Source organism: Podarcis bocagei (genome assembly GCF_964188305.1).
Source record: "Podarcis bocagei genome assembly, chromosome: 11".
Taxonomy (NCBI): Eukaryota; Metazoa; Chordata; class Lepidosauria; order Squamata; family Lacertidae; genus Podarcis; species Podarcis bocagei.
Window position 1 is genome coordinate 47,399,019 of NC_138136.1, and position 27,190 is coordinate 47,426,208.

The 27,190-nt window shown below is 44.4% G+C and overlaps 1 protein-coding gene across 1 annotated transcript in view; it reads right to left on the reverse strand.

Moving 5' to 3' along the window:
* Positions 1–1,693: 1,693 nt before the first annotated feature.
* The window catches only part of EGFLAM (EGF like, fibronectin type III and laminin G domains), a 135,411-nt gene continuing 109,914 nt past the window's right edge, over positions 1,694–27,190 (reverse strand). The window contains exons 16-23 of the mRNA XM_081212716.1: positions 26,074–26,185; positions 25,667–25,783; positions 23,559–23,739; positions 14,031–14,109; positions 12,867–13,010; positions 5,186–5,269; positions 3,365–3,468; positions 1,694–2,712 (exon numbers count right to left, since the gene is read on the reverse strand). Of these exons, the coding sequence (XP_081068842.1) occupies positions 2,558–2,712; positions 3,365–3,468; positions 5,186–5,269; positions 12,867–13,010; positions 14,031–14,109; positions 23,559–23,739; positions 25,667–25,783; positions 26,074–26,185 (976 nt within the window). The 3' untranslated portion in view covers positions 1,694–2,557. The remainder of the gene's footprint in view (positions 2,713–3,364; positions 3,469–5,185; positions 5,270–12,866; positions 13,011–14,030; positions 14,110–23,558; positions 23,740–25,666; positions 25,784–26,073; positions 26,186–27,190) is intronic.

Sequence of the window (27,190 nt, forward strand, 5' to 3'; positions counted from 1 at the left end):
GTTTGTACTACTTTCCCCTTGCAAACCTGTTTTTATTCCATTTTTTGCACATAGTCTTCTCAATTCATACAAGCAGCAAGTTTGTGATAAACTATGGTCTGTTTTAGACACCATAACTTTGCGCTATGTGTATCTAAACTCTTATCCTGACATTGTTCCACTTTCTTTACTAAGGTAAAAAGGTAAAGGACCCCTGGACAGTTAAGTCCAGTCTAAGGTGATCATGGGGTTGTGGCGCTCATCTCGCTTTTTGGGCCAAGGAAGTCAGCATTTGTCCACAGACTGCTTTCTGGGTCATGTGGCCAGCATGACTAAACTGCTTTTGGCACAACGGGACTTTGTGACAAGTGCCAGAACACACAGGAATGCCTTTTACTTTCCCGCCACAGAGGTACCAATTTATCTACCTGCACTGGCATGCTTTTGAATTGCTAGGTTGGCAGGAGCTGGGACAGAGCAACGGGAGCTCACCACCAACCTGATCAGCAAGCCCAAAAGACTCAGTGGTTTAGACCACAGTGACACCCGTGTCCTTTTTTTTCTTGTACTATGAATTCATGACGCATTACAGGCACCTTCTGAAGTTACCCCATTAATCTTAACTTCTACCTAAGCTTACGGTGCTCAATTTTTTAAAAAAATAAATGATACTCGATGGCCAAATATCATAGTAGAACAGAACTTTTAACATCTTTTCAATACTTCAAGCCAGAAAAGCTTCATTAATGTACATTTTCAGCAGTCTAAATTTACAAAAACGAAGATGATGATTGTAAAACCAGTTACATTTCACAAATATTTCCCACTAAAACTGTAGAATAAGCACAAGCAAAACATCCTTGCCCACCCCAAACGTAAGAATCTTAGCACTCCTTATTCCTTTAGGGAAAGATCTGCAGCATGCTAAACTCTCTGTGAGACACCTAATCCTTTTACAAAACTAGCCAATCACTGCCGCTGCCTCTGCTATATAAAAATACAGGTGCAAAATTACTGCTATAAAATGTGGTTCTTGGGTCCCGGTTCCCCCCCCCTCCCGCCCCAATTGCATGTAATAAAAAAGTAGAGTTTTCAAAATAGTAAGGAGGATTCTCTTCGGGAAGCAACAGAACTCTGGAAAGGAATATAACTTCTTTTGAGTATATACACTGGGTCGACTGGAGCTGCAAATACCTGCAACTGATTTTGAGGCTGGAATAGGATAAAGTAATGCATAAATACAGCACTTTCAAAATATGCCACTCAGTGGTGCGGATGATACAGTTGCTGTGCCATTAAGGCTGCATAAGTTACCACAATTTCAGAACTGACCCATAGGTCATAAAGACACACTGTGTGAGCCAAGGGTATGGTCTGTAACTCATTACATCCTCTCTCCCCCTCTTTTTGCTTGTTTGTTAAGCTGGACTGATGCAGAACCGTCACTGTTGGCCAGCAACACAGTCCATGTGAGCGTCAACACCAATGCCGAATACCATCCCTTCTCTGTTAGCAGATTTGTAGCAGGGCACTAGGCTTAAAGACCTAAGGGAACCCCCTGCTCTGGTGCTGCTCCCCAGGCAGAGAGAAAATGGGAGTAAAGCAATAGCCTTCCGTGTACAAAACCAGCGTATCGCATGGTTAAAGCTCTTCCTGGATTGTAACATGTCAGCAGGATATTGCAGAAATGATCATTCTTTCTATGTTAAAAAAAAAAGTCCCTGCAGATGGAAAGCTATAATCCTTACCACGCTAGTTTTCTAGGTGCAGAGATTCTGGGGATTCAAGCAAACAAAGCCTTTCTGTCTGCAGCCTGAAGATGAGCAGTACAATTCTGATGCTGTGATCTGCTGTTTGTCTCTCCTGGGCCCGGCCTATGAATGAGACTAGAATAGTGGTTGATACAACGTGCTGTGCGACGGCATATTCGGAGGGAGGCGGATCTGTTCTTCAAAGCACAAGAATGCAGACTATACTATTCTCCAGCCATGGATGCTAGTAGACATTCTGTGGCTGAAACGATGAGGTGGTCACAACAAGCGCTGCTACCATTTTCACCCTCTTAATTCTGCACATTCTTACTACAGGGAAGGGCCTAGGGGCACAGCAGGAACCAAGATGGAGGCTTCCAATCTTTCTCTCTCTGCAATGCAGCAGAGCTCTTGATCCTAGCCACAAAAGCCAAAAGCTCCACTTGCCAGCAAAATGGGGCATGTTGCTACCCAACCTTTTGCTCACTGCGTGAGGAGGCTACTGCGAAGGCAAGTGGGCTTGAAGCCAGCCCTGCTGCGGAGGATGCATGTTAATGGGCAGGGAGCGGCCGTAGACAACAGCATAGGTGCTCGGCTGCACGGGACTCTACAACTATTTGCAGTTTAAAGGGTGGCGCTCCTGTACTGTGCTCCTGCACTGACCGAGAGAGAGCCTGTTATCCAAAGGAAAGGAGAGTGGCAAATGGTCCCCTTCTGTGATTTTTTGCTTCAGGTTGCTTCTTGCTTCCAGGCCTCGCTCAGAAGGCAAGTCCTCTGTGTGCAAAAACAGTGGTGAAAGGCTCTTCCCTCTGACTATTTCCCACCTGTTACTTTGCCCCGCAAGTGTTGATGTTCTTCCCATCAGCCGCATCTTCAACCAGTGAAATATGGTAATCCGTAGAAAGCGTGAAGTGGGAAATGCAACCCACCAAGCCCCTCATATACTGTCTGTTTGTATGCAGAGCGATCTCTTTCATTCCACCTGCCAGAGAGAGAGAGATGGAGAAACTAAGTAAGTAAGGATGTGCTTATTTAAAAAGGTTTACATGCTTCTTTTAAGGGACCTTAAAAGGTCCTCTCAGCAGCTCACGATAACCAAAGGGTAGCCCTTCTCCATCAGGCCAAAGGCCTACCTTGTCTTGCATCTCTTTCCTATGGTGGCCAACCAATCACTGTAAAGAGGCCACAGGATGTTTTTGTTAGGTAGATAAAGACAGTGGAAACTCAGTTGTCGAACATAATCCATTCCGGAAGACTGTCAGACAACAGAGGCGTGACTGTCAGTCAGCAAAATCCATTGAAAAAATGGAGAAACGGAAGCATTCACTTCCGGGTTGCCGGCATTGGAAAGCCAAAACATTTGACTTCCAAAGCGTTTGACAACCGAGGTTGCACTGTAATTGGATTTCCCCCAGTAAGTAAAAATCCATATTAATTTTTTTGGGGGGTGGGGGATACGGTGCAGACTGGCATGTTGATCCCAACAGTGCTGTGTGGACACTGAAAAACAACAACTGCATGTATGAGCACTACTCGTCCTACAGTAAACAACTGTCTCGAATGGCTTGTGTGCATGAACCAGCCTCTCTACAACTCTTAAGAAAGGTAGGTAACAGAATTTAGGAGGAACTTACCAACGAAGAGGTCCCCATTGATATTCAACTGTCTCATCATTCCTGGTGATTTGCCAGTTCTAGCACCATAGTCGTCCACCGTTACTTTCCCGGACTGCCCATCCCTTAAATACATGCACATTTTCACATTGTTACTATTGTAACATGGGTAAGTAGTATCATATGAGTTGTGCAGCTGCACCATATACACTCCAAGGGAGGAATTCCATATCACACTGTTACAAACGCTTCCATTGGTGCAAGCGTTATTCCTCTCTTCCACCCGTGAACTCTTATTCTGGGGGTTATTCTGACCACTGGGTATGTGGGGGGGAAAGCCCTGTTGTGCTAGCAGAAGTCCTTGCATTGGGCTTCCACAAATAGGACCTGTTAGTTGAATCCAGCCCCTAGATTTAAAGCACCTTGAAAGCACATCATTTCCCCACAATGATCCTCAGAACTGTGGTTTACCCCTCACAGAGCTACTATTCCCAGTATCATTAACAAACAACAATTCCTGGGATTATTGGGGGGGGGGGGTAATAGGCTTTCAATGTATGGTGTGTACACAGCCTAAATAGAAGTTGCTCATTCCAATACCTGGTGGTCTTTAATATGGAATGGTTGGGGAGTTGGAGATTGTGGGAGGCTGGGTGAGAGTTGGGGTGTCTGAGAAATGGATGGGTAAAATGTGGATTCTCCAGCTTGGATTCTAATCTGAGCTGGAGAAACATTCATGGGCTTCATATTATTTGTTTGTTTGTGTTTTTGTTGTTGCTGCTGCTGTTAAATTTATGAATTGTCTCATGTCTCAAGGCAACTTGCAGACATGCCATAAAAATATCAAAAAAGTAATTCAGTATTAAAAACAACAACTGAAGATAGCTTATAAAACAATACAAAATGGACATCTAAGGTGTCCAGCTGGAAAAGCTTCTGGAAACAAAAATGACTTCAGTTGGCTCTGGAAAGTAAAGATTGTGGGTGCCTGTTGTATCTCAACAGAGATGTTCTTCCACAGAATGGGCAGCCACAGCAAAAGTATTGCGCTGAGTGACAGTGTAGCAGGCTTCTGATTTTAGGGGGAGGGTTTGAAGGAGAAACTCTCTGGTAGAATGTAGTGACCTACTGAGTATATACAGGGGATAAGATGCTCTCTCAAGAAACCTGGCCACCCTGGCATCTTTCTGCTCAAAACCCATTTTTCTGCAAAGGCACAGTCACTTGGTTCACATGCGCCAGTCAATATGATGCCAGATTGACTTATTCATTTAGAAGGTTTAATATCCTGCCTTCTGTTTTACCAGCACTCAAGGCAATTAACAAAAAGTAGATAAAAACTCATACAATAATAAAATCGATCATTTCCAGCTGTAATAAAAATGAGCAATAAACAAAAAACATTAAGGGAGTCTTCAGAGCCAGCATAGAGGAACAAAACAAAAACAATTGCAGCATCAGTTTTGCACGGAACCCAACTTGATTTGTCTCACTCCCAAATGCCTCCTGCAGCAAAAAGGTCTTGAGTCAATGAGTTGCAGAGTCCCCTCAGGGAGCCTGCATGTGGCAGTGAAAAAGATGCTATGACTTCTTCTCCTGTGGCTCATTCAGATGGTGAAACACTAACCCACAACCCTGAAATTAATAGTCTCATGCTCTACCAATTGTTAAGAGTTGTATATAGTCGTTTTCACCTTGGGCCTTCCTTGTCCCTCTCATCCCTTCCTTGTATTTATGCAACTAACATTTAGATTACCCATCTCTTAGAAAAGGAACCTGACTTCTTGCCAATATTCCTCAAAGCACTACACTGGAAGTTGACGATAACAACAAACAACTTACCGAACTGCCTTTACTCTATGCCACCTGCCATCGTTGAAGGAGCCATTCACTGTTATGGTAGCAATGCCGCTGCCCAGATTATAGCTGAAACCAAAGGAGAGAAGCTCATCATGTTCTGGAGAGTTCACAGTCATGATTCACCTGAGTCGTTTTTATTAGTCAAGTGTAGCTGGACAAAAAGTTTGGGGTAGCCAACATGGCGGCTTCCAGATGTTGTTGTACTACAACTCCCATCATCCTTGACTCCTTTGGGAGTTGTAAAAGGGACTGACTGTTAACCCATTCTGAGAGTTGTAAAGTGACTCTCCTTGCTCTAACTGGAGATGTTGGGGATTAAACCCAGGACTTTGTGCATAAAAATACCTGCTCCAGAACTGAGCTGGAGCCCATCCATATATAATGGGGGATGGGGAGAGGGGGCAGACAAGGACGCCAAAGGGTAATAAAGGTAAGGGCACAGGGTTTATACTGGAAGCCAACTGCGGGGATTTAAGAAAGGGATACCGTGTGAATGTTTTGGGCAAAAGAGTTCTTGATAAAAGTGAGAAGGGCAAATTGTGATTGCCCAAATGGAAGCGAGCATCAGGCAGATTTCAAAAAAGTGTTGTGGATGGTTTGTTAAGAAGAAGCTTTTGTTGGGTAAAGGTAAAGGGACCCCTGACCATTAGGTCCTGTCGTGACCGACTCTGGGGTTGCAGCACTCATCTCACTTTATTGGCTGAGGGAGCCAGCGTACAGCTTCCGGGTCATGTGGCCAGCATGACTAAGCCGCTTCTGGCAAACAAGAGCAGCGCACGGAAACGCTGTTTACCTTCCCGCCGGAGCGGTACCTATTTATCTACTTGCACTTTGATGTGCTTTCGAACTGCTGGGGTGGCAGGAGCTGGGTCCGAGCAATGGGAGCTCACCCCATTGTGGGGATTCGAACCGCTGACCTTCTGATCGGTAAGTCCTAGGCTCTGTGGTTTAACCCACAGCGCCACCCAGGTCCCATTTGTTGGGTAGCCTAACACTATTTGAATATAATTACCCTCATTTGGAATATCAACTGCTCATAATATGTCTTTGTATGTTGCCTGAGGTGTCTCTTATTGTGTGTTCTACTGCACTGTGAAAATAGCACTTTGCTGCATCGTATCCATGTACAATCATACCGGGAGTGACAACTGCTTTCTCAAAATGCTCTGTGGTTACTTAATCTGAAGAAAGGAAAGTAACAAAAAGAAACAGCAGACTCTTTGACAAACTCGTAATTTGACCGGGGGGGGGGGGGAGGAAGAAGTACATTTGAAAACTTCCTGAGGCACTGAAGTACAGGGGCGTAATCCCCAGACGACAAACAGCTAGTTTTTTTGTCTATCATTCCCTGGGTTTACATTTCATTTCTGGCAGACAGAACATTTGCTTTTGAGAATAACAAGTCGGAAAATGCTCCACTACATTACGGAGACAGTGAGTGGATTAAAGACAAAACCCAAAGAGCAAGGTAGATCTCGCCTCCGCTTTCCCATGGGACTAAACCAAATTGTAAATTCTTGTCCTATTAAAAGTAATCATTCTTGTTCTTGTGCTCCCGTTCACAAATCATCTTCCCCTAAGATTGTACCCAGGGAGAAACAGGTCTGCTCACTTTCCTAACCTTGCGTTCCAATCGCATCCTTGGTTTCTCTCACTGCAGGAAGTGAGCAACCAAATCTTAAATGCCCAGGTTTCTTCAAATGCTGGGTGCTCTGTGATCTGGTGAAGATAAGCCTTCTTTAAGCAAAGTGTCCTCACAAGACACTTGCTGTCATTTGCTTCAATATATGCAAAGGAATTTATGCACATGGAGCTCCTCCTCTATGTTGAAGTAAATGGAGCTTTCTGATAAGTAGCAAGCTGTAAGTGTGCTTGAGTCAGAAGTAGAGATGGGAGGATCTATCTATTTTAGAGCCAGTGTGGTGTAGTGGTTAAGAGCGGTGGACTCGTAATCTGGTGAACCGGGTTCGCTTCCCCGCTCCTTCACATGCAGCTGCTGGGTGACCTTGGGCTAGTCACACTTCTCTGAAGTCTCTCAGCCTCACTCACCTCACAGAGTGTTTGTTGTGGGGGAGGAAGGGAAAGGAGATTGTTGGCCGCTTTGAGACTCCTTCTGTGGCATCTGAATATAGACTGCATTTTTAATCAAGGCATATATTGGCTTATATCTTGATCAGGTTCCTAAATTAAATGGGCTTAGATTTTCAAAAGTTTCATGCCAGGCAGGCCAGCTGTTTTTAGAGAACCTTGAGAGTGTTTTCCTCCTAGACAAGGAGACGCCATCCGAGCTATCCTGATATATGGCTGTCAGACATTTGTTTAGAAACCTTCAAATGAAGGAGATCTTTCAATGTTTATGTGAACCCAAGGTCTCTGACATCTGTTCAAGATAAAATTTTAAAATTATTAACCATCTGTTTTGGAGGGCAAGGAAGGCAAGAGGTGAGCTGGTAATTAAGATTCCTTGTTGAGACACATGTAAGATATATTACTACTTATTTGTCATTTATAGATGTAACAATATATAGCTCTTTGTGTTCCATATAAGGACAGAAGGATATGGGTGTATCTTAAAAATTGGTTATAGCAATCAGCCAATAGGAAATTCAAGCAGGCTGATTGAACAGGAGGAGCAAAGGGGGGTGGATTAAGGAAATATAAGGGCTGGCCATAATGGCAGGAGGCAGGCCAGAGCTTGGTAACCATATACCACTGTGCCTCTCATTTATTTGTCTGACAAATAAATTATTATTTTAATTTCTCTGTTGCTGCGTTGAATATTTCATTCCAGCTAAGCGTTAACCACAAGCAGGGTGCTACATTTTATGGTGCCTGCGACTCGGATCAGTGGTCTGCTGGAACGCAGCTCCTTCGCCTCACTGGACGGGGTACAAGAGAGAGGACAACTGATTGCCTACCCAAGCGCGCACTGGAAAAATTTTTTCCAGGGGAACGCAGCAGTCTCGTCTGTCTGATACCCTGCCCACCGACGGCGACGGACCGGGGGGGGACCAGAGAAATAAACAGGGAACCAGCTAAGGGTAAGTGCACTAAGGGGTTTTGGCCCTCCAATTAATTGGGAGGAAGAGAAGTCCTGATCAAACTTCTGCGTCTCAGTAAAGGGGAACTGAGTACGCTAGGTGGCTGGGTATATCAGATGGTGATCTGGTGGGGGGAAAGGGAAGAATGGGAGGTAGTGTGTGGTGAAGTATCTGGCGCATTGCATGTGTGAGAAAGTACAATGTGTAGCTGACCTAAGTGTGGAGTGAGTACTACTTCGTTTCCCAGTAAGGTGTGTGTGTGAGTGACTGAGTGGATACTTCACAGGGCCATACAATGGGAGTTGGGGGTTCAAAGGGGGGAAATACACCTTTTGAATGTATGTTAAATAATTTTAAGAAAGCCTTCTCAGGGGCGTATGGAGTCAAAATGACGCCAGAGCGCCTGAGAACGTTATGTGAATTAGAGTGGCCGAAGCAAAATACTGAATGGCCATCTCGAGGAACCTTTGATATAAATTTAGTAAGCAAACTTTGGTCTATGGAGGGTGCCCAGAACAATTTTCACATATAGATTCCTGGCTGAGCACATTAAATAAAAATCCTCCATGGATAAGGGAATGCAAAGTCCAACGATGCAAATTATTGGCTGTAAAAGCCAAAGCTAGGAAAGGAATCTTGCCAAATAAATCCAAACACTCCACCAGTTGTAACCCCAAGGCAAGAAAGTGGAATGAATAATGGGGGTGGAGTCACAGAACTTGATTCCTTGATAGATTATGATAAATATCTTCAGGAGGCATTGGAGTCCTATAATGAAGCCCAAGCAGAAGTGGTTATTCCACCTGTGAGTCCCAGTAGAACTCCATCTACAGTCTCCTTTAGTGGAACAACTAATTGCCCACCCCAAACCCCTGTACATCCAAGTCCTAGAGAATTATTACAGAAGTTACAGGGAGACCTTGATCGGTCAGCAAGCAATACAGCCACCTCAGGCTATGATGGACTTGGTGACTTCAATAATAAATACTCATAGTCCTACTTGGACAGATTGCCGCCAGCTCCTGAATACTCTCTTCACCACTGAGGAAAGGAGAGACATAATTGAAAAGGCACAGATATATTTGCGTGAGCAGGCCAGAGTGGGAAATATTTTTAATATTGACCGTCATCTCCAGGACAACTTTCCCTTGGAAGATCCTAATTGGGATCCAAACAATGCAATTCACCTGGCCAGGCTTACTACCTACCGCCAGACGCTTGTGCAAGGTATCTGCAGGGCATGCCAGAAGCCCACTAATATGTCTAAAGTCTCAGGAGGGTAGACGTGTTACCCATAACACTGTTTCGTGTTCGGTGCACACCCACAAAAAGACTTAAGTTGTCACCTTTTGAGCTCCTGTATGGGAGGCCGCCCTCCTTTGTTCAGGATAGTCCAACTGACCTCAAACAAATAAGAGACCATGTGACACAGGGACAAGTGCAGTCTCTCTCCCGTGTTTTTGTCTCTCTCCCGTGTTTGTTTGTTTGTTTTTTATCTTAACAGGTGGGCCCTCGAGCGCACGCCGTGCAGCATTGCCGTGCCGATTCATCAGCTTCAGGCTGGCATAGCATATGGGTGAAAGAGTGGAAACGTGATCCACTTGCACCTAAGTGGCGTGGACCTTACACCGTCTTGCTCTCTACTCCAACAGCGGTGAAGGTAGCTGAGGTGACCCCCCTGGATTCATCACTCCCGTTTGAAGAAGTCCAAAGGCAGTTGGACGTGCAAAGGTGACCCCTCTAATCCTCTTAAACTGACTCTCTCCAAAAACCCCTGTATCTAGCCCTACGGGGAACGGGCTAGGTCACGGGCAACATTAGACGACCGGCCTGCTGCAGCCACACCCTGGAAGCTGGCTGACCTGCGCACGCCTGAAGCTTGAGGAGCGTCTGAACCAGAGACTGTGAGCGGGAAGATTCTCTTATACAATTGATTGACTGCCCCCTTGTGGAACAATTATCAGGGATATTACACATTGGGGATCTTTGGGATATATGTTTTGGTCTTGGTGGTTCCCCATTTCTGTCACTGGGGGAATTATATAGGGACTAATATTTATATGCTATCACAATACGGTAATCTTTTGTGGAAGGAATGCATATGCTAGACATCAACATGATTTTATTATTAATCCTGATCCCTTGGGAAGAGGAAGGGTCCTTGAATCTGACCAAATTTGCTAAATATGGATTCCGCTATGATCACAATATGTGGGTAGGTTTAGCTGAAATGGTAAGCCAATGTTGCAAATAGGACTAATTGCCTTGTTTGCTCTCTTGGGCCAGATGATTCAGAGGGAGGTATGCCCTTATTACCGATACCATTAGATGCCATTGGTATGGTAAGCGAAATGCCACACCAAGCAGAAGTACAGAATTTCCTCGGATGGAACTCAACTAAACATTACGAGTTATACCTGTACAAGGGGAATTCTGTGTACATAAATCATCAGATGCAGCTGATTCTACCATGATAGGCTCTTCTCATTGTCACTATACTTGGGATTATATTAAGAATAGTCATACCTGGGCAAACGGTACTACCTATCGAACTCGGAATACCTTGCCCTGTGCAACCCCTTTTATTCATGCATGGAAAGTGGTATGGAACATAACTGTGACAGAGAAAGGCAATCTAACATACTGCACTGTGAACTATATACCCCTTGTGATATTTCGCCTCATGCACTCCACATACCAAAACCCTCAGACCCATGGTTGTGGTGGATATGTGGAGAATGGGCATACAAGAAACTCCCTTCCAAATGGAGTGGGACTTGTTTCCTGGGATGGGTATTACCACCAATGTGGATTTTGCCCACTAATTTGGCCAAGCGAACACGAAGAAACGCTGATATTTCTCATATAGCAGGAGGAAGTACCCAAAGTTGGAGCGGTACTGATGATTGGCCACCAGAGCGCATTATAGCCTATTATGATCCTGCCTCCTGGAATCCTGGTGAGCTCATACAAGGGGCACAGGATCCTATTTATAATCTAAACAGAATAATTCGATTGCAAGCAGTAGTGGAACTTGTAACCAATGTAACGGCCCAGAGTTTGAGACGTATTGCACAACAGTTGGATGAAAGTAGAGCCCCATTTTGCAGCTGAAAATGGGAACGGATTATGTACTTGCCAAGCAGGGAGGCCTATGTGGAGTCTTGAACTTGACAGGGAATGCCTGTTGCTTTAACATTTCAGATAATGGTGAGGCAATCCGTGTGTTGGCCACAAAGATGGAGAATATAGCACATGTCCCAGTACAAACATGGGAAGGATGGGATATGGGATGGTTACCTAATGTCACAGGACTCAAAGGGATATTATTGTCTTGCTTGTTTTTCTTGACAGTAGTAGTGATGGTTTTATGTATGATGCCATGTATCATTTCATGTTTTAGAAGTACAATTAGCAAGATGATTTCGAATGAAACTCTACCTCATATCATGGCCCTATACACAGCTTTAACTCAGGAATATGATGCAGATCAAGCTATCAAGGACGCTTGGTCCTTGAGCTTGAAAGGGGGGAATGTGGCATCTGAATATAGACTGCATTTTTAATCAAGGCATATATTGGCTTATATCTTGATCAGGTTCCTAAATTAAATGGGCTTAGATTTTCAAAAGTTTCATGCCAGGCAGGCCAGCTGTTTTTAGAGAACCTTGAGAGTGTTTTCCTCCTAGACAAGGAGACGCCATCCGAGCTATCCTGATATATGGCTGTCAGACATTTGTTTAGAAACCTTCAAATGAAGGAGATCTTTCAATGTTTATGTGAACCCAAGGTCTCTGACATCTGTTCAAGATAAAATTTTAAAATTATTAACCATCTGTTTTGGAGGGCAAGGAAGGCAAGAGGTGAGCTGGTAATTAAGATTCCTTGTTGAGACACATGTAAGATATATTACTACTTATTTGTCATTTATAGATGTAACAATATATAGCTCTTTGTGTTCCATATAAGGACAGAAGGATATGGGTGTATCTTAAAAATTGGTTATAGCAATCAGCCAATAGGAAATTCAAGCAGGCTGATTGAACAGGAGGAGCAAAGGGGGGTGGATTAAGGAAATATAAGGGCTGGCCATAATGGCAGGAGGCAGGCCAGAGCTTGGTAACCATATACCACTGTGCCTCTCATTTATTTGTCTGACAAATAAATTATTATTTTAATTTCTCTGTTGCTGCGTTGAATATTTCATTCCAGCTAAGCGTTAACCACAAGCAGGGTGCTACACTTCGGGTAGTGATAAAGCGGGATATCAAATCCAAACTCTTCTCCTTCTCATCGTTCTAATCTCAAATTCAGTTCCCCACATTTCTGCAACATTTTAGTCTCAAGAAGCACATTTTCATAGGCAGTTTTGCCAACTACATATTCTCACGAGCAATTTCTTCCAATATAATCCATTTTTGTACATAATTTTCACTGACACATTCATTTTTATACATGCTTTCCTGCAATGTATGCTTTTTAGTGAACATTGTTGGTTGGAGAACTGCACCGCAAAATTCAGAGAGGTCTGCAAACTGGACCAAATTTATATCCCGTTCCTAGTCAGAAGTCCCCTGCTGAAGCAAGGGGTAGGGGTGGGAAAGAAGATGCAGGCAGCTTACCTGAAGACCAAGGCACCATCTTGAAGACCTAGAGAGATGAAGTCACTGTTTGGTCTCATGGGGCTGTCTCCCCTCCACAGCAAGAGGCCATCCATCAGGGTAGTCTTAAACCTCATGAAGACATTTGTTCTTGATCCCGCTACTCTGTTTAGGGGAGAGGCACATTGTACAAAACAACATCTGGATGGTGCAGTGAAAATAATGCACCACTGAAGCTCTATGATCAATAATCTCCCCCCTCCCACACATAGTTGAACATACCAACTCTAACTCATAAATGTATATTTTTGCTACAATTCTAGCTGAATCTACTCTCCCTATAAATCCACATTTATCAGCTTAGCTTCCAGGACAATGAAGTACCAGTTGATTTGAAAAGTGCCAAATATTTGGATTTTGAATAATACTAAATTTATTATTTGTACCTCGCCCATCTGACTGGGTACAGCTCTTGTCACCATCTATTTATTTATGAGGTTTGTTTGGGTAATTTATATACTGCTTCAAACTTTGAAGATGTCTCTAAGTGGTTTGCAATGTTTAAAAACATCACAAAAATGCAATAGAAATTCATGTTTTAAGTGGCACAGAACAATTAGGTAAGCCCCCCTCCTATAGAGCCTATTAAACACCAATATAAAGGAAAACAACTAACATAAAGGGACCATATTAACTACTGGCTGACCAAAGTACAGAAATACAGCAGAGATGACCAGCACCCCTGCTAAATATACAAGCATGTAGCTGTAGGTAGCTACATGGGAATATACTTCTGCTATATTCCCAAATTAGGTTGGTGGGGTAAAATTACAGTCATTGGCCATGCTGCCAGGGGCTGATGGGAGTTGTAGTCCAACAATGTCTGCAGGGCAACCAGGTTGAGGAAAGCTGTACTAGCTGGACCTTGGCCCGATCCCATAAGGCATGTTCTGTATCCTCCACAACCTTGTAAGCAGCCTTATTTTATTCATGTATTATTTCATTTTTGTTCATTATGACCATTTGTAATCTGACCTTTAGCCAAAGGTCCCATTTTAGCATCTGCCATTTGTCTGCATGACACAAAGTGACACTGCTTTCTTTCTACAACCAGATACCCACACAAAGGGTTCCTCAGATCGTATCTCTATAAATAAGCGCTACCCCACCTTTAACTTTATTTACCTTTTAAGAATATCTGGGCTATCATAGGTGAGGTAGCTGCGTCCGATGAACTGCGGTATTTCAATGGCTTCCATAACAGCTGGGAAATGAAGGAAAACCCAATGTTGAGATGGCAGGATTTGCATGTAAAAATATTCCCTTCAACAGCATTAAAGAAGAAAGTGAAACGACATGCAGTACCAATGCAATCTTCCTCTGACGCAAGACCGGTATTTATCATGGCTCATTGGGGTTTGTCCACCTCAATCTATCAAGGCTGACTGTCATTAGCAATATACTGAGAATGAGTCACTGGTTTTTTACCTCGGGCTTCTCAACGAGACAGCTAACACAATTCATGGCAAGCATTTCCTATACATTTCTTATAGTGCCCTTTGAGCAAGGCTCAGTTACGAGTAAAGAGGAGGAGAACCAAAAATGAGACCCGTTCGACTTCCGGGTTGGCGCCATCGCCGAATGGCGGACTCCCTCCGAGGTCCGGAGGGAGTCTGCTCGGCAGGGGCTGGGTCCTACCGCGCCGGCGACGCGGGGACCCTCAAAAACCACGGGCACGGAGCCCGTGGACATGGGGACTCGGCTGGTACCGTCAGCGCCCTCCCGACTCATGAAGGAGCCTTTTTAAAGGCTACGGATCGGGTGCCGGGGAGCGGCGTGGTACTGTGAGTCTATCGCTTCCCCTGCCGAGCGCAGCCGCATGCCATTCGTCGGAGAGCGCTGGCTTCTTCCATTGGAAATTTGGACATTTAACAACAACCCGTGAGTAATTGGGTAACCGGGTACAAAAGGAGAAAAAAAGGAATTTTTTTCGGATTCGGCACGAGCGGGGGGGATCTAAAAAGGAAGTCAGTCCCCTCCCTGATTGTAAACATGCTAAAACAAGGACTGAGAAACCAAGATCGATTCAGAAGTTTATTGCTGACAAAAAATATCAATTCCACGATGGGATACTACAAGAATTGTGCTGGAGGAGAAAAGTCGAGGGTGAGAGGGAAAAGGCAACCCCCCCCCTGGGAACCGGGGCGATTCGGAGAACCTGGCGGAGAGAGATGGAGAGTTTGACAGCTGTCAAAGTAGCTGTCAAATCTTGAGAATACAAAGAGGACTTTGTTACAAGCATTTTGCTGGTTAATTTTGATACAATTGGATATAAATATGGATACAAAATGTCGGGGGGAAAAAGAAACAACAACTTGACTTTTGGATTAGAGGACATAAAGTTACTGCAACCCCCCTAGAGGGGCTTTGAGACATTACAAGTGGCGTATGTGGAAAACTACTCTGGGATGTGTACTGGTCTTAGCTCCTGGGAAAGTAGCAAAACTGAAATATTGTTTTGTCTACAGAGGTGACAACACAATAGAATCTTTCTATTGAAGTAAGGTAGGAACTGGACGTAAGTTTTTGTTCCTGATTAACAAACCTCTGTAGAGATACTAGATTTCAGAATAAGAATGGTTTTGCAGCTGAACAAGACAGAAACCTGAGAAAGTAAGAAACAAAAGAGCAAAGGACCAACTACGCCACGGAAAGAACAATGGGAGGAACAACAATGACCAAGGGAAATTAAAGTCCTCTTTTAGACTAGATTTTTGAAATTAAACATTATCAAAACAAGCAAATTCAAAGAATACCGGCAAGATGGATTGAGGAAAATTTGGCTGTGGACTTGAGACCTCCAGGCCGACAACATACAGACTGATGGACATGGGGAATCCAAACCGGGGAAGGGAGGGGGAATTCTAGAATCCAAAGGCTATGTAACCAACTTTTGGAATCTTCTTCTATCTTCTATCTTTTATCTTTCTATATAACTTTGGTATTTTGATTTAACATGTTTTGGGGAAAAAAGGGGGAATTCGTGGAAGGAAACGGGGCTGATCTTGGGGGGGGAAATCTTTGTTCTATTTTGTTAAAGATGAGGAGTGTTGTTAAGATTGTAATTTAAATTGGCTAATAGGTACAACATATTAGGTTTAAATTGGGAATGAGAACTTGTGGAATCAACTTAGGGAAAGGGGAATACAGTCGGGAGGGGAAGGAGGGAGTCCCAGAAAGAAGGTTATGAAAATAAGGGTTTAAAATTGGTCTTTCTTTTTCTTTCTTTTCTTTATCTTCTCTATTTTTTCTATTCTGTTTTTATTGGAAATTTTAATAAATATGATTATAAAAAAAAAAAATGAGACCCGTTCAATTATTTCAAAGACAGCTTCCCCTCATTTTTGTGGGAGGGCTGATCCAAATCTGCTTGAGCAACAGCAGGGTGCGTGGATATTAAGCCTCCCCTACCACCATGCTGTGTGCAGTGGGTGGCACTGTGGTCTAAACCACTGAGCCTAGGGCTTGCGATCAGAAGGTCAACAGTTCAAATCCCCGGGGAAGCACGTCCAGGTGCAAGTAGATAAAAAGGTTCGCCAGAAGCGGTTTAGTCATGCTGGCCACATGACCCGGAAGCTGTCTGTGGACAAACGCCGGCTCCCTCCTGGACTTAACGGTCAGGGGTCCTTTTACCTTTTAAAGGTCCAGTCGTGGCCAACTCTGGGGTTGCGGTGCTCATCTCGCTTTACTGGCCGAGGGAGCCAGCGTACAGCTTCCGGGTCATGTGGCCAGCATGACTAAGCCGCTTCTGGAGAACCAGAGCAGCACACGGAAACACCGTTTACCTTCCCGCCGGAGCAGTACCTATTTATCTACTTGCACTTTGACGTGCTTTCGAACTGCTAGGTTGGCAGGAGCTGGGACAGAGCAATGGGAGCTTACCCCATCATGGGGATTCGAACCGCCGACCTTCTGATCGGCAAGTCCTAGGCTCTGTGGTTTAACCCACAGCGCCACCTGCGTCCCTTCCCCCATGCTATTTCCCCAATCTAAACCTCTCCAAACCCCCTCCCTGATGCCCACAGAGCTGCTGATAGTCCCCCTGAATGGTGGGAGCAGAAGACAGACCCAGAAGCGGTGCCTGTGTAGCTCAGCAGCAAAGCACACATCCTGGATACAGGTTCAATCCTCCTCACCATTGTTAGGAGGCCCTGATTTCCCTTATGGAGCTAGAATTCTGAGAGTTCCCTGAGAAAAGGGATTGGCGGTTAACCCATTCTTGGACTTGTAGATCTGTGAGAGGAACAGGAGGTCTCCTAACTGCTCTCAGCAGCCCTTACAATCTACATGTCTCAGGATTCTTTGAGGGAGGCCATGAATGTTTACAGCAGGATGATACTGCATCAAATTTATAGTGCAGATGAGGTCCAATTTGGAACCCACCCCTACACTTGTATTTTTTTAATAAAAAAATCCCAAAAATATACAGGAGACCCATAATTGAAATCCTGCATTATGTATGGTTTTGGCCCTCAGTGGTCACTGATTTTGGCTTTTGCCTGTTGCTGCAGCTGCTCCTGGTTTTCTTTTTACAGAGAATACTGTTGCTCCCTGAATAGCTAAGGAGGAAAAGCAGGGGAGAAAAGGCATGGTAACAAAATATGAAAAATACCTGGTAGGCAAATGGCTGTTTCATCTGCAAATGAAATTAGGGAAAATGTCCAGTGTGGCTGAAGCAGGAACCCAAGTCTTGCACCCTGCCGCTCACAATGCAATGCAACCCACGACACAAGCAGTGCTGTGCATCACTCTTTGCAGGCTTCAAAGGAAGGCCTGGGCTGTATGGAGCCAGCCATTTTCTACATCTAGAGCAACACTCTGGGCCAAGCACTTTCTGACCTTCCTCGGTGTGCCTTGCACTAGCTGTGCTAAAGGCATCCTATGCTCCCCTTCCCCTCGAACCATCCAGCAATACATTCGGCACATATAAACCCACTGAAATGAAAGGTTTTGACCATGCCAAACTCTGTTAGACTATGGTCTGGCATGGGCAGGCATGGGGAAGCACCCAAGTGGTTTCTCTTATACATTGATTTGATTCCTCGCCAGGATTTCCCAGCATCACCCTGCTAGTTCCTGCAAATGAACGCCTTGGGTGCAATCCAGTGAAAATTAGGTGTGCCTCAAAGACAAACCCTATAACCTGAGCCATCTATTTCAGACTGTGTGGGGACTGGACTCAGGGGCTTCTACACAGCAATCCAGATTGCAAGTAACCCAAGACCAAATCATGGCTAAATGAGAATGTAATGCAAAGGCACTCACAGTAAAAATTCCAGCTGCCTGACACCTCCCACAGTCAACCAGCTGCTGTCATACCTGCAGCTAAGACGTGATTTGGATTAGCATTATGTACAAACCTGGGTTCATGGTTTGTTTCTCTCCAAAACACAAGCCTGGGTTCGGATGTAATGCTAATCCAAACCATGGCTTAGCTATAGGTAGTAGATTGGCAGCAGGTTGACTGAAGGAGGAGTGACTCAGGTGCTAATTTTTACTGTGAGCATTGACATGCTCCAACTTCCATGCTTTGCCTTAGCACTACGTATGAGCTGGGTCAGCGAGCATAACATGGAGACAAACCCTTAGGTTTGTCTACCTTGCACCTGCTGGATTCAATCCTGCTGCAGTTATGTAACTATGAACACCATACCGTATTTTTCGCTCTATAGGACGCACTTTTTCCCCTCCAAAAATTAAGGGGAAATGTGTGTGCATCCTATGGAGCGAATGTAGGCTCCTTGGCTTCAGCGATAGCAACGCGAAGCCTCCGAAGCACAGAGGGAGCGCTCCCTCCGCCCTCCGGAGGCTATGCATTGCTTTCGCTGAAGCCTGGGGAGCGAGAGGGGTCGGTGCGCACCGACCCGTCTCGCTCTCCAGGCTTCAGGGATAGCCGCCTGAAGCCTTTGGAGCGCAGCGGGAACTTGCGCTGCTCTCCAAAGGCTTCGGGTTCCTTTTTCTGACTCTCCCGGCTTCAGCAGAGAGGGAGAGCTGCGCAGTGCCCCTTCAGCGAAGCAGGAGGAGAAATGGAAGGGGCTCCGTTTCTCCTGCCGCTTCGCTGAAGGGGCGCTGAGCAGAGAGGGGGAGATTTTTTCCCCCTTGTTCTCCTCCTCTAAAACAAGGTGCGTCCTATAGAGCGAAAAATATGGTAATTCTTGGAACCACATACCACTGAATTGAATGGTGTTTACTAGCAAGAATGTGAGCTAAGGATGGAGGATGCCACCCTCCCTAGATATAAACCCCGTAACCCATTTCAGCCCAACGCAGCACAAAGATGCCTCTGTTGCAGAACTAGTAGCATTCATCTCCAACCTCAATCAGCTTCAGGTAATATGACCAGGGGTCAAGGATGAAGGGAGTTGTAGAGAGATACAGCTTGCCCATCTCTGTCACAGATGATATGGACAAGGCAATGAAGGCAGGAAATTATCTGAAGCTTGGTTTAGGACCAAGAGGCAAAACACAGCTCAGATACTATTTCTCAATCAACTTATCGTGGTATGGATACAAGAGAACAATTCAGCAGAAAGGAATAGGACACTTTCGTTCTGTCTGAGCACAGTCCGGCCAAACATAATGCATTCTGAGGGCTGCTCTCATAAACATACTTGCTGGACTACAGAGTTACATTGAATGCAGTGAGGCTTGGTCCTGAATCAACAGGCACATTCCACTGATTTCAATGGAGAAATTGATACATTCTTTTAAAACTCTCCCTCTAAAACAAAGAGGACTTTAAAATTAATTATGGAAGGACGTTTTTAGAAATTAGTGAGCTCCCCATTCTGCCAAAGACAAATTCTATCCACTTTAAATGCTGCGACTAGGCTCTGAAACACAAATTAGGGACTCTTCCTTCTGCCTCCTGCCCCCACATGATTTGAATTCTTTGGGAAGAAAATGGCAGGAATTAAAGTTGGAAAATAGGAGACACATAGTTTCAAGCTTTCTTCCACCCTTTGCAAATTAAATGATTTCCCATGTTTGCAATGCAAGCCAATGGATTTCTGGTTGGTTGTCCAACTAGCTCTCTCTCTCTTCTTCTCTCTCAAAATCTTGTTGTTGTAGTTCTTGTTTTAAATCAGCCATGCAAGTAACCCCACAAAATCACCACTTCCATCAATGTTTATAAAACCACTTGGTGTTACATATACTCATATTGACCTGGAGGCAATTCTCACTAGTCACAGTTTGCAAGGAAGGAGACTATTTTATGAGCTTCCTCGTAATAGTGCTGTAGCATTGCAGTGCAATCCAGGAAATGACTACAGATTATGCCGTTATCTACAGACATTTGCAAAAAGCGGCCTAAATCATACCATTAGCTTGATGGAGGTAGGAACGCACACAGATCATACACTCACAGTTACAGAACATGTCTGACAGTTGTTACTTACTGTTCAAGCAGTAATTTCCACATTCTGCAGTGCAGCAGCATAAAATGGAAGGAACATTCAGATTTTACTTTTCAGCAGCAAAATAACCCCTCTCCCCATCTTTGAAAAGGAGCACCCAGCTTTAACTATGCAAAATCTCAGCATTTTTTTTTCTTTCGTAATTATTGAACCTGGCATTAGGTATCGGAGTAAGTTGACGAAAGGGGGTGGGTCCGGCTCAAGTTTTAAAAAGCAGCATTCAATTAAGTGCTTCTTGTGACTGCAGGAAAATAAAAAAATTCCTTCCAGTAGCACCTTAGAGACCAACTAAGTTTGTTATTGGTATGAGCATTCATGTGCATGCTACTGGAATGGTTTTTTTGTTTTTTTACCTACGGCAGACCTACCTGCAGGAAAATAGTGGACCTTGGTTTCTTCTGCTCTGGTGCTAAACACATTACTGAAGAATAAGCTCCATTTTGTTGCAGTTAAAAGATGCTGTATGGGGCAGCATCAGTGGAAGGAGAAGCCAGGCCAGGTGCCAGCATGAGACCTGTTAGCCACTGACCTCATCACCTGGTGATCTCTGGGTAGTCATTCAGGTTTGGCCCTGGACTGTGAGGCCTGTGGCCAAAGTGCCATAGTCCAGCCTACTTGGATGAGAACAATGTCACATGAATATTGTGAAAAACCTGCATGCATGAGAACAGAGTCGACAGTAAACTCACGCTTGCAGGTGCCCCTAAACTCAGATATCACTTGGAGAGCAACATATTTTCCCGCTCCTGTTCAGCGGAGCCAGGCTGATATGGAAGAAGGATGCTACCACCTAGTGGAATAAATCTGCATGCGATTTAAGTCACTGAGAATTTCAGCCGGTTTAAGAAACCCACTGGATTGAAGTATCTCGGTTCTTAGCTCCTCTGAGGAACAACAACAAAAAGGAGAGCCTTTACTTTTGTAAAGAATTCTTTGGTGGTCTCTGGTGTGTGACCGAGGAAGGATTTGTTCTTGCTGTCAAATTACAAGGGAGCCAAAGTGTAGCTGAGGATTAGAGGCTGCATTGCAGCACTGGCGGTTAACACAAATGAGGATAAAGTTACAAGGCCTATAAATCCCCTTGCTTAAGGGCATGAGCTAAGTCCCACTGAATAAGACAAGATGGAGCTTCCGTCTCTTGTGTGAGGCAACAGAGATTTTTAATTCTGGCAATGGAAGCTTTTTAGACTCCAAACTGCTATGAAAGAGTGCAGGCACTTCACTAGTGTATATAGGGAGCGGTAACCATTTAATCATGGCGATTTGTAATTATCAAGTGTCAAAGGGCTATCTTGCAAGGGTCATCTAGTCCAACCCCCTGAAGTGCAGAAATCACATGCGTCTTTTTGTTGTTGTTAAGTTGTGCCCATCAAAACCAGTCCCAGAAAAGAAACAAAAAAATTGGGGGGGGGGTGGATGGCACTGTAACCCCAACAGCAAAATGCAAGTTCTGTGGGTGCAGCAAACAAAAACAAAAAACCCAACAGCAGCAGCAAACAAGCAAACAATCCTTCGACACTGGAATCTTGTGTTCAGGATTTGCATTTAATAATTGTTAACAGCAATTTCCTCCTCAAAAGGCCAGTTCGCACAATGCAAACTGGATGCTGAATCACTTAGTTTGTTATTAAGTTAAGCATGTGTTCAAGTCATCGCATGATGGCTTCACTTGTACTCAAACCTCAGCACAACCCACCACTACCACTATCATTGCAGAAGAGAGCAAGTCTGGAACTTAGCGTATTATAATGGAAATGTAGCTCATGTCCACCAAATGTTGCTGGACTACATCTCGCATCATCCCTGACTGTTGGCTATCCTGGCTGGGGCTGATGGGCTGATGGGAGTCCAACATGATCTGAGAGGACAGAGGATAGAAGCCTTGTAAAAGGCTGAGACCCTACCTGCCCACAGACTTTCTCTCAAGAGCGGTGCATGCTCTGGTTATCTCCCGCTTGGACTACTGCAATGAACTAAATGTGGGGCTACCTTTGAAGGTGACCCAGAAACTACAACTAATCCAGAATGCAGCAGCTAGACTGGTGACTGGGAGTGGCCACCAAGACCACCTAACACCAGTCTTGAAAGACCTACATTGGCTCCCAGTACGTTTCCAGGCACAATTCAAAGTATTCTTGCTGACCTTTAAAGTCCTAAATGGCCTTGGCCCAGTATACCTGAAGGAGCGTCTCCACCCCCATCATTCAGCCCAGAAACTGAGGTCCAGCGTCGAGGGCCTTCTGGCGGTTCCCTCATTGCGAGAAGCGAAGTTACAGGGAACCAGGCAGAGGGCCTTCTTGGTAGTGGCGCCCGCCTTGTGGAACGCCCTCCCACCAGATGTCAAAGAAATAAACATCTATATGACATTTAAAAAACATCTGAAGGCAGCCCTGTTTAGGGTTTAGTTTTTAATGACTGATGTTTTGATGCATTTTTAATCTTTTGTTGGAAGCCGCCCAGAGTGGCTGGGGAAACCCAGCCAGATGGGCGGGGTATAAATAATAATAATGATTATGATGTTTATTATGTATGAAAGAAGGCTTCTCAGGTCAGTCCTGGCGCACCACCAGGAAGGGACATGGCAAATCATAGAGCTTTATAAAATAATGGCGTAGTGAAAATGTTTCTTCCTCTCTCTTAATATTAGAAATTGTGGTCAACCCCATTCATCTAACTGTGGGCAAATGAGTGATAAAAGAAGATACTTGATCACAAACAGGATAAGGGGATTTTTAAACACATTACTACAGAATGTGGTGATGGAAACCAGTTTAAAGAGTTCAAGAATGAATTATGCCTAAGGACCTGGGAGAACAAGGTTCAACTTTTGACTCAGCCATGAAACTCAATGAGTGACCTTAGGCCAGGCACTCCCTCTTACCTTAACCTACCTCACAGGGTGTTGTGAGGGGGAAGAACCATATACACCACCTGAGCTGCTTAGGAAAGGTGGGATTGTAAGATAATAAAGAAAGAAGCAAACTGTGTCTTTCAATTGTTATTAGTGGCAACTGTGCCTCCTCTCTCTGCTACAGAAGAGCACATTTATGAGAGCAAATAACCAAGAAATAATTACAGCAATAATAGCCAAGAAATAATCACAAATAACCAAGAAACAATCACCTTGTGCTGACATTCCCCTGTCGGCTTTGCTGCCGCAAGTTCATTATCTGAGCAAGACTACTCTCTACAATCAAGGAGATTTTGCAGTTCCAACACAAAATAAAAGCTTTACCTTTCTGGCAGTGCTGTCCATCAAAACCCAATGGGCAATCACATTCATAGCCATCTTTTTTGGGCACGCAGGTGCCCCCGTTGGCACAGGGGGAATTCACACAGGAATGGACAGTATTCTCCAGGTTGACTCCAGATGCGAAATCCTGCCTCACATCTATTGTCCGGTCATTCAGAACAATCTTTATGTAAGAGACAAGGTTAGAAGTTGAAGAGGTTTTTTTCAATACTTGAGTTTATTACTCAGTATCATAAGCTAAAAGTGTTATCTTATTTTTTAAAAAGACCAAAATTGGATGAGGTAAATTTTATATGAAGAGATCATTTTAACATCTGTTTATTTTCAACAGTATGTTTCCTGAGAACAGCCTTCCAGAGGATTCCGCTGTTTATCCTCAAAGGGAAGTAGGATGAGTTCCTCTGAGCCATGTAGCTCAAAACTATTTAACCTCTATTTTTTTAAAAAAAAAAAGTTGAGTCAGATTTATTAACACTGTGCCTGAACTTTAGAGCACATTTTATGGCTCTGCTCTGAGCCAAATCTGAGATATAAAATAAGTTTCTTGGCGGAAACCAATTTCACCTTAAAATAGGAGAATTCCTCCTGAGTTAGCTTTGTATTAAGGAGGAAGGAGAAATTTGCTCAGTCTATGTTTGAAAGCGAACTGACCCAATTCCCCACTCCCTGACTTATACCTTGATTGGAACACAGCTTTCAATCAGATGACACACTTCTCCACATTTAGCAGTGCAAATTCTAGTTCAAAACATTCACATAAAACTTTATTTTAGGGAAAATGCATACAAAAACAAATACTTGAGGGGAAGACTACAAAATGTGCACTTTAGGGAAAACTGTGAACTGTAAATGTGAGTGTTGAGGCGGGGATTAAAATTTGTGAAAAGAGGGAAGGGAAGGGAAGGGAAGGGAAGGGAAGGGAAGGGAAGGGAAGGGAAGGGAAGGGAGAAAGAAAGAAAGAAAGAAAGAAAGAAAGAAAGAAAGAAAGAAAGAAAGAAAGAAAAGGAATGGACCTATTATTGGGTGTATGCAAAAGAGGCTGCTCTTATGTGGGATACTTGTCCTCCTAAAGCACCTATGCCATTCAGCTGTATGGAGATCACAATATCTGATGGTCTGAAAGGAAAAACAACAACCACAGAACCTCTCACTATTTTCTAAAGCTTCCAGATGATCAAGCATTTGGCAATTTACAAGCCCAAGGGAGTGCTCCAAGTAGCTTAGCTCCTACGGGCAGCTCAGAATTTCATATAAAGCAAGTGCTTAACTCCCCATTTCAAGAGGCACTTGCAATCAAACAGAATATTGCAGCCACTTCATACGGATTATCTCCATGCACTTTGGAAAAAGCGAAAGAAACCTAAAACCTGATAAAACCTGCCATCATCATTAGTTCACTTGTTTTTCTGAATCCTGAAAGAATGTATCGAGAAGATACTTTCAGGTGCAGTCCAATCCTCCACTCCACAATGGGGCTTTCCTGAGAGGCTTAGCCACTGCCTCACCTAGACCTTGGCTGCTCATGGAAGTCACAGTGGAAGGCAGGGGCGGAATGACTGGGCCTTACCCCCATGCTAGCTTATATCTGAATCAGGTTCAGTGCTGACATATGGGATCCAGTAGCTGCTCAGCTCAGGCCCTCCTTCCAAACACCCTGTTTCAGGGCTTTCTGCTGGCCCCAGTCAGTGGGAGTGCTGCTCGTGGGCTTCCCTCCCGCCATTGACAGCCAGCAGTAGTTCAACCAGCAGAGGTAAGTGGAGGGAAATTTCAGCTCCATTCAAGCTCAGCTCAGCCTCAAAGGGCTTTGGGTTGCTCTGCTAGGGTGCTAGAATTTCAAGCGCCAAAAATAAATGTTCCGAGGCAGCTTGAGCAACAGCCAGAATGCATTTGCACACAGAGAGTGCGGATAGCACAGAAAGATCTGAAGGCACCTCTTATCGGTCCATCTCTGAAGTTAATCCAGTCTTGGGCTAGCTGAGTCCCTGCGGATGGGAGACAACTGAGGAATGCTCTACCCCTTCTCTGAAGGACAGGTCTGAATTCTTTGCAGGAAGGACAGATTATATAAATACAGACAAACACACACATGCCTTTTGAATACTCCCAGAGAAAGGTTTCAGGACGCCAGAGTTCTTCTTTACACTGTCATAACTTGGTACTCCACCAATGAATATGTCAGGGTTGCACTTAATCTGTGTGAAAGCTCCCTATCAGGGGAAAAAATATGCATCAGAATTAATCAGGGGGTCAGATTGCTTTAGGTTATGTTCCCAAACATTTTTTATACCTCCCAAGTATTTTATATCTACGTGGGGGACAGTGCCACTGCCTTTGTTTTGCTACAACAGAGCTGAATTTCTGTTCAACCACTTATTTTATTTTTGGACAGTGAACCAGAAAATAAGTAAACCAAACATCCAAAACCCGAATAAACCAAATGTTTAAAACAGAGCCATTCCATGTACATATAAATATATAAATAAAGCTTTTTTGTTACCTCTGCCATTCCTTCAACTGGTCTTTGCTGATCAACCTGCAATATGCCATTTTTTGCGGTGCGAGACACTTTGAGCTCATGCCACTGGTTCAAACTGATGGGTTCTTCACTCCTATTTAAAAAAGGAAATGGAACAGATAGGCCAGAGGCCCAAAGATGTTTGTACCTTCCTACATTTAATCATAATAATACAAAAAATTATTTATACCCCACCCTCCCCGGCCAGAGCCGGGCTCAGGGCGGCTAACACCAGTAAAATTACAGTAAAAACATAATGGGGGGGACCAATTTAAAATACAGGTTAAAATGCAATTTAAAATGCAGCCCATAGATCAATACCATAAGGGGAGGAAAATGTAAGGGTCAGACTGAGTCCAAACCAAAGGCCAGGCAGAACAGCTCTGTCTTGCAGGCCCTGCAGAAAGATGTCAAGTCCCGCAGGGCCCTAGTCTCTTGTGACAGAGCATTCCACCAAGTAGGAGCCAGTACTTAAAAGGCTCTAGCCCTAGTTGAGATCAATCTAACCACCATGCAACTTGGGACCTCCAAAATGTTGTCATTTATGGACCTTAAGGTCCTCCGCGGGGCATACCAGGAGAGGCGGTCCCGTAGGTACGTGGGTCCTAGATTTGAATCAAACAGTTACACTCTTCCATGGAAAGCTTGGAATTGGAGGAGGAGGAACTGGCCAAGCCCATACAATCTGAGGCTGGTGGTCCAGAGCCTGAGACGACCCTCACAGATGAGACAACCCTCACTGACTCTGAGCCAGCAAAGGAACCAAGTGCTTCCTAACCTATTATGTCTACCCAATGGCACAAGGAGTGCACCAGGAAGAAGCCCACAGAAAGACGAAGAACGCATATTCAGGCCAGTGGGTCAGCCTTTTAAGAACCCATTCCTCAGGCCAAGAGGTGGAGCTTAGGAAAGGTGGACAGGAGGGAGAGACCCATAAGGTTTCAGTTCACCTCCAACCCATGGAGCTATCCATGGTCCTGCAACCACCAGCCTACCTTGACCCCATGGATGCCTGACACCCATAGAGCAGGAAAGGAGGTAGGCATCCAGGGAAAAAGTCTTTGGCAATCCCACCCGCTATTGAACCCAATATGTTTTG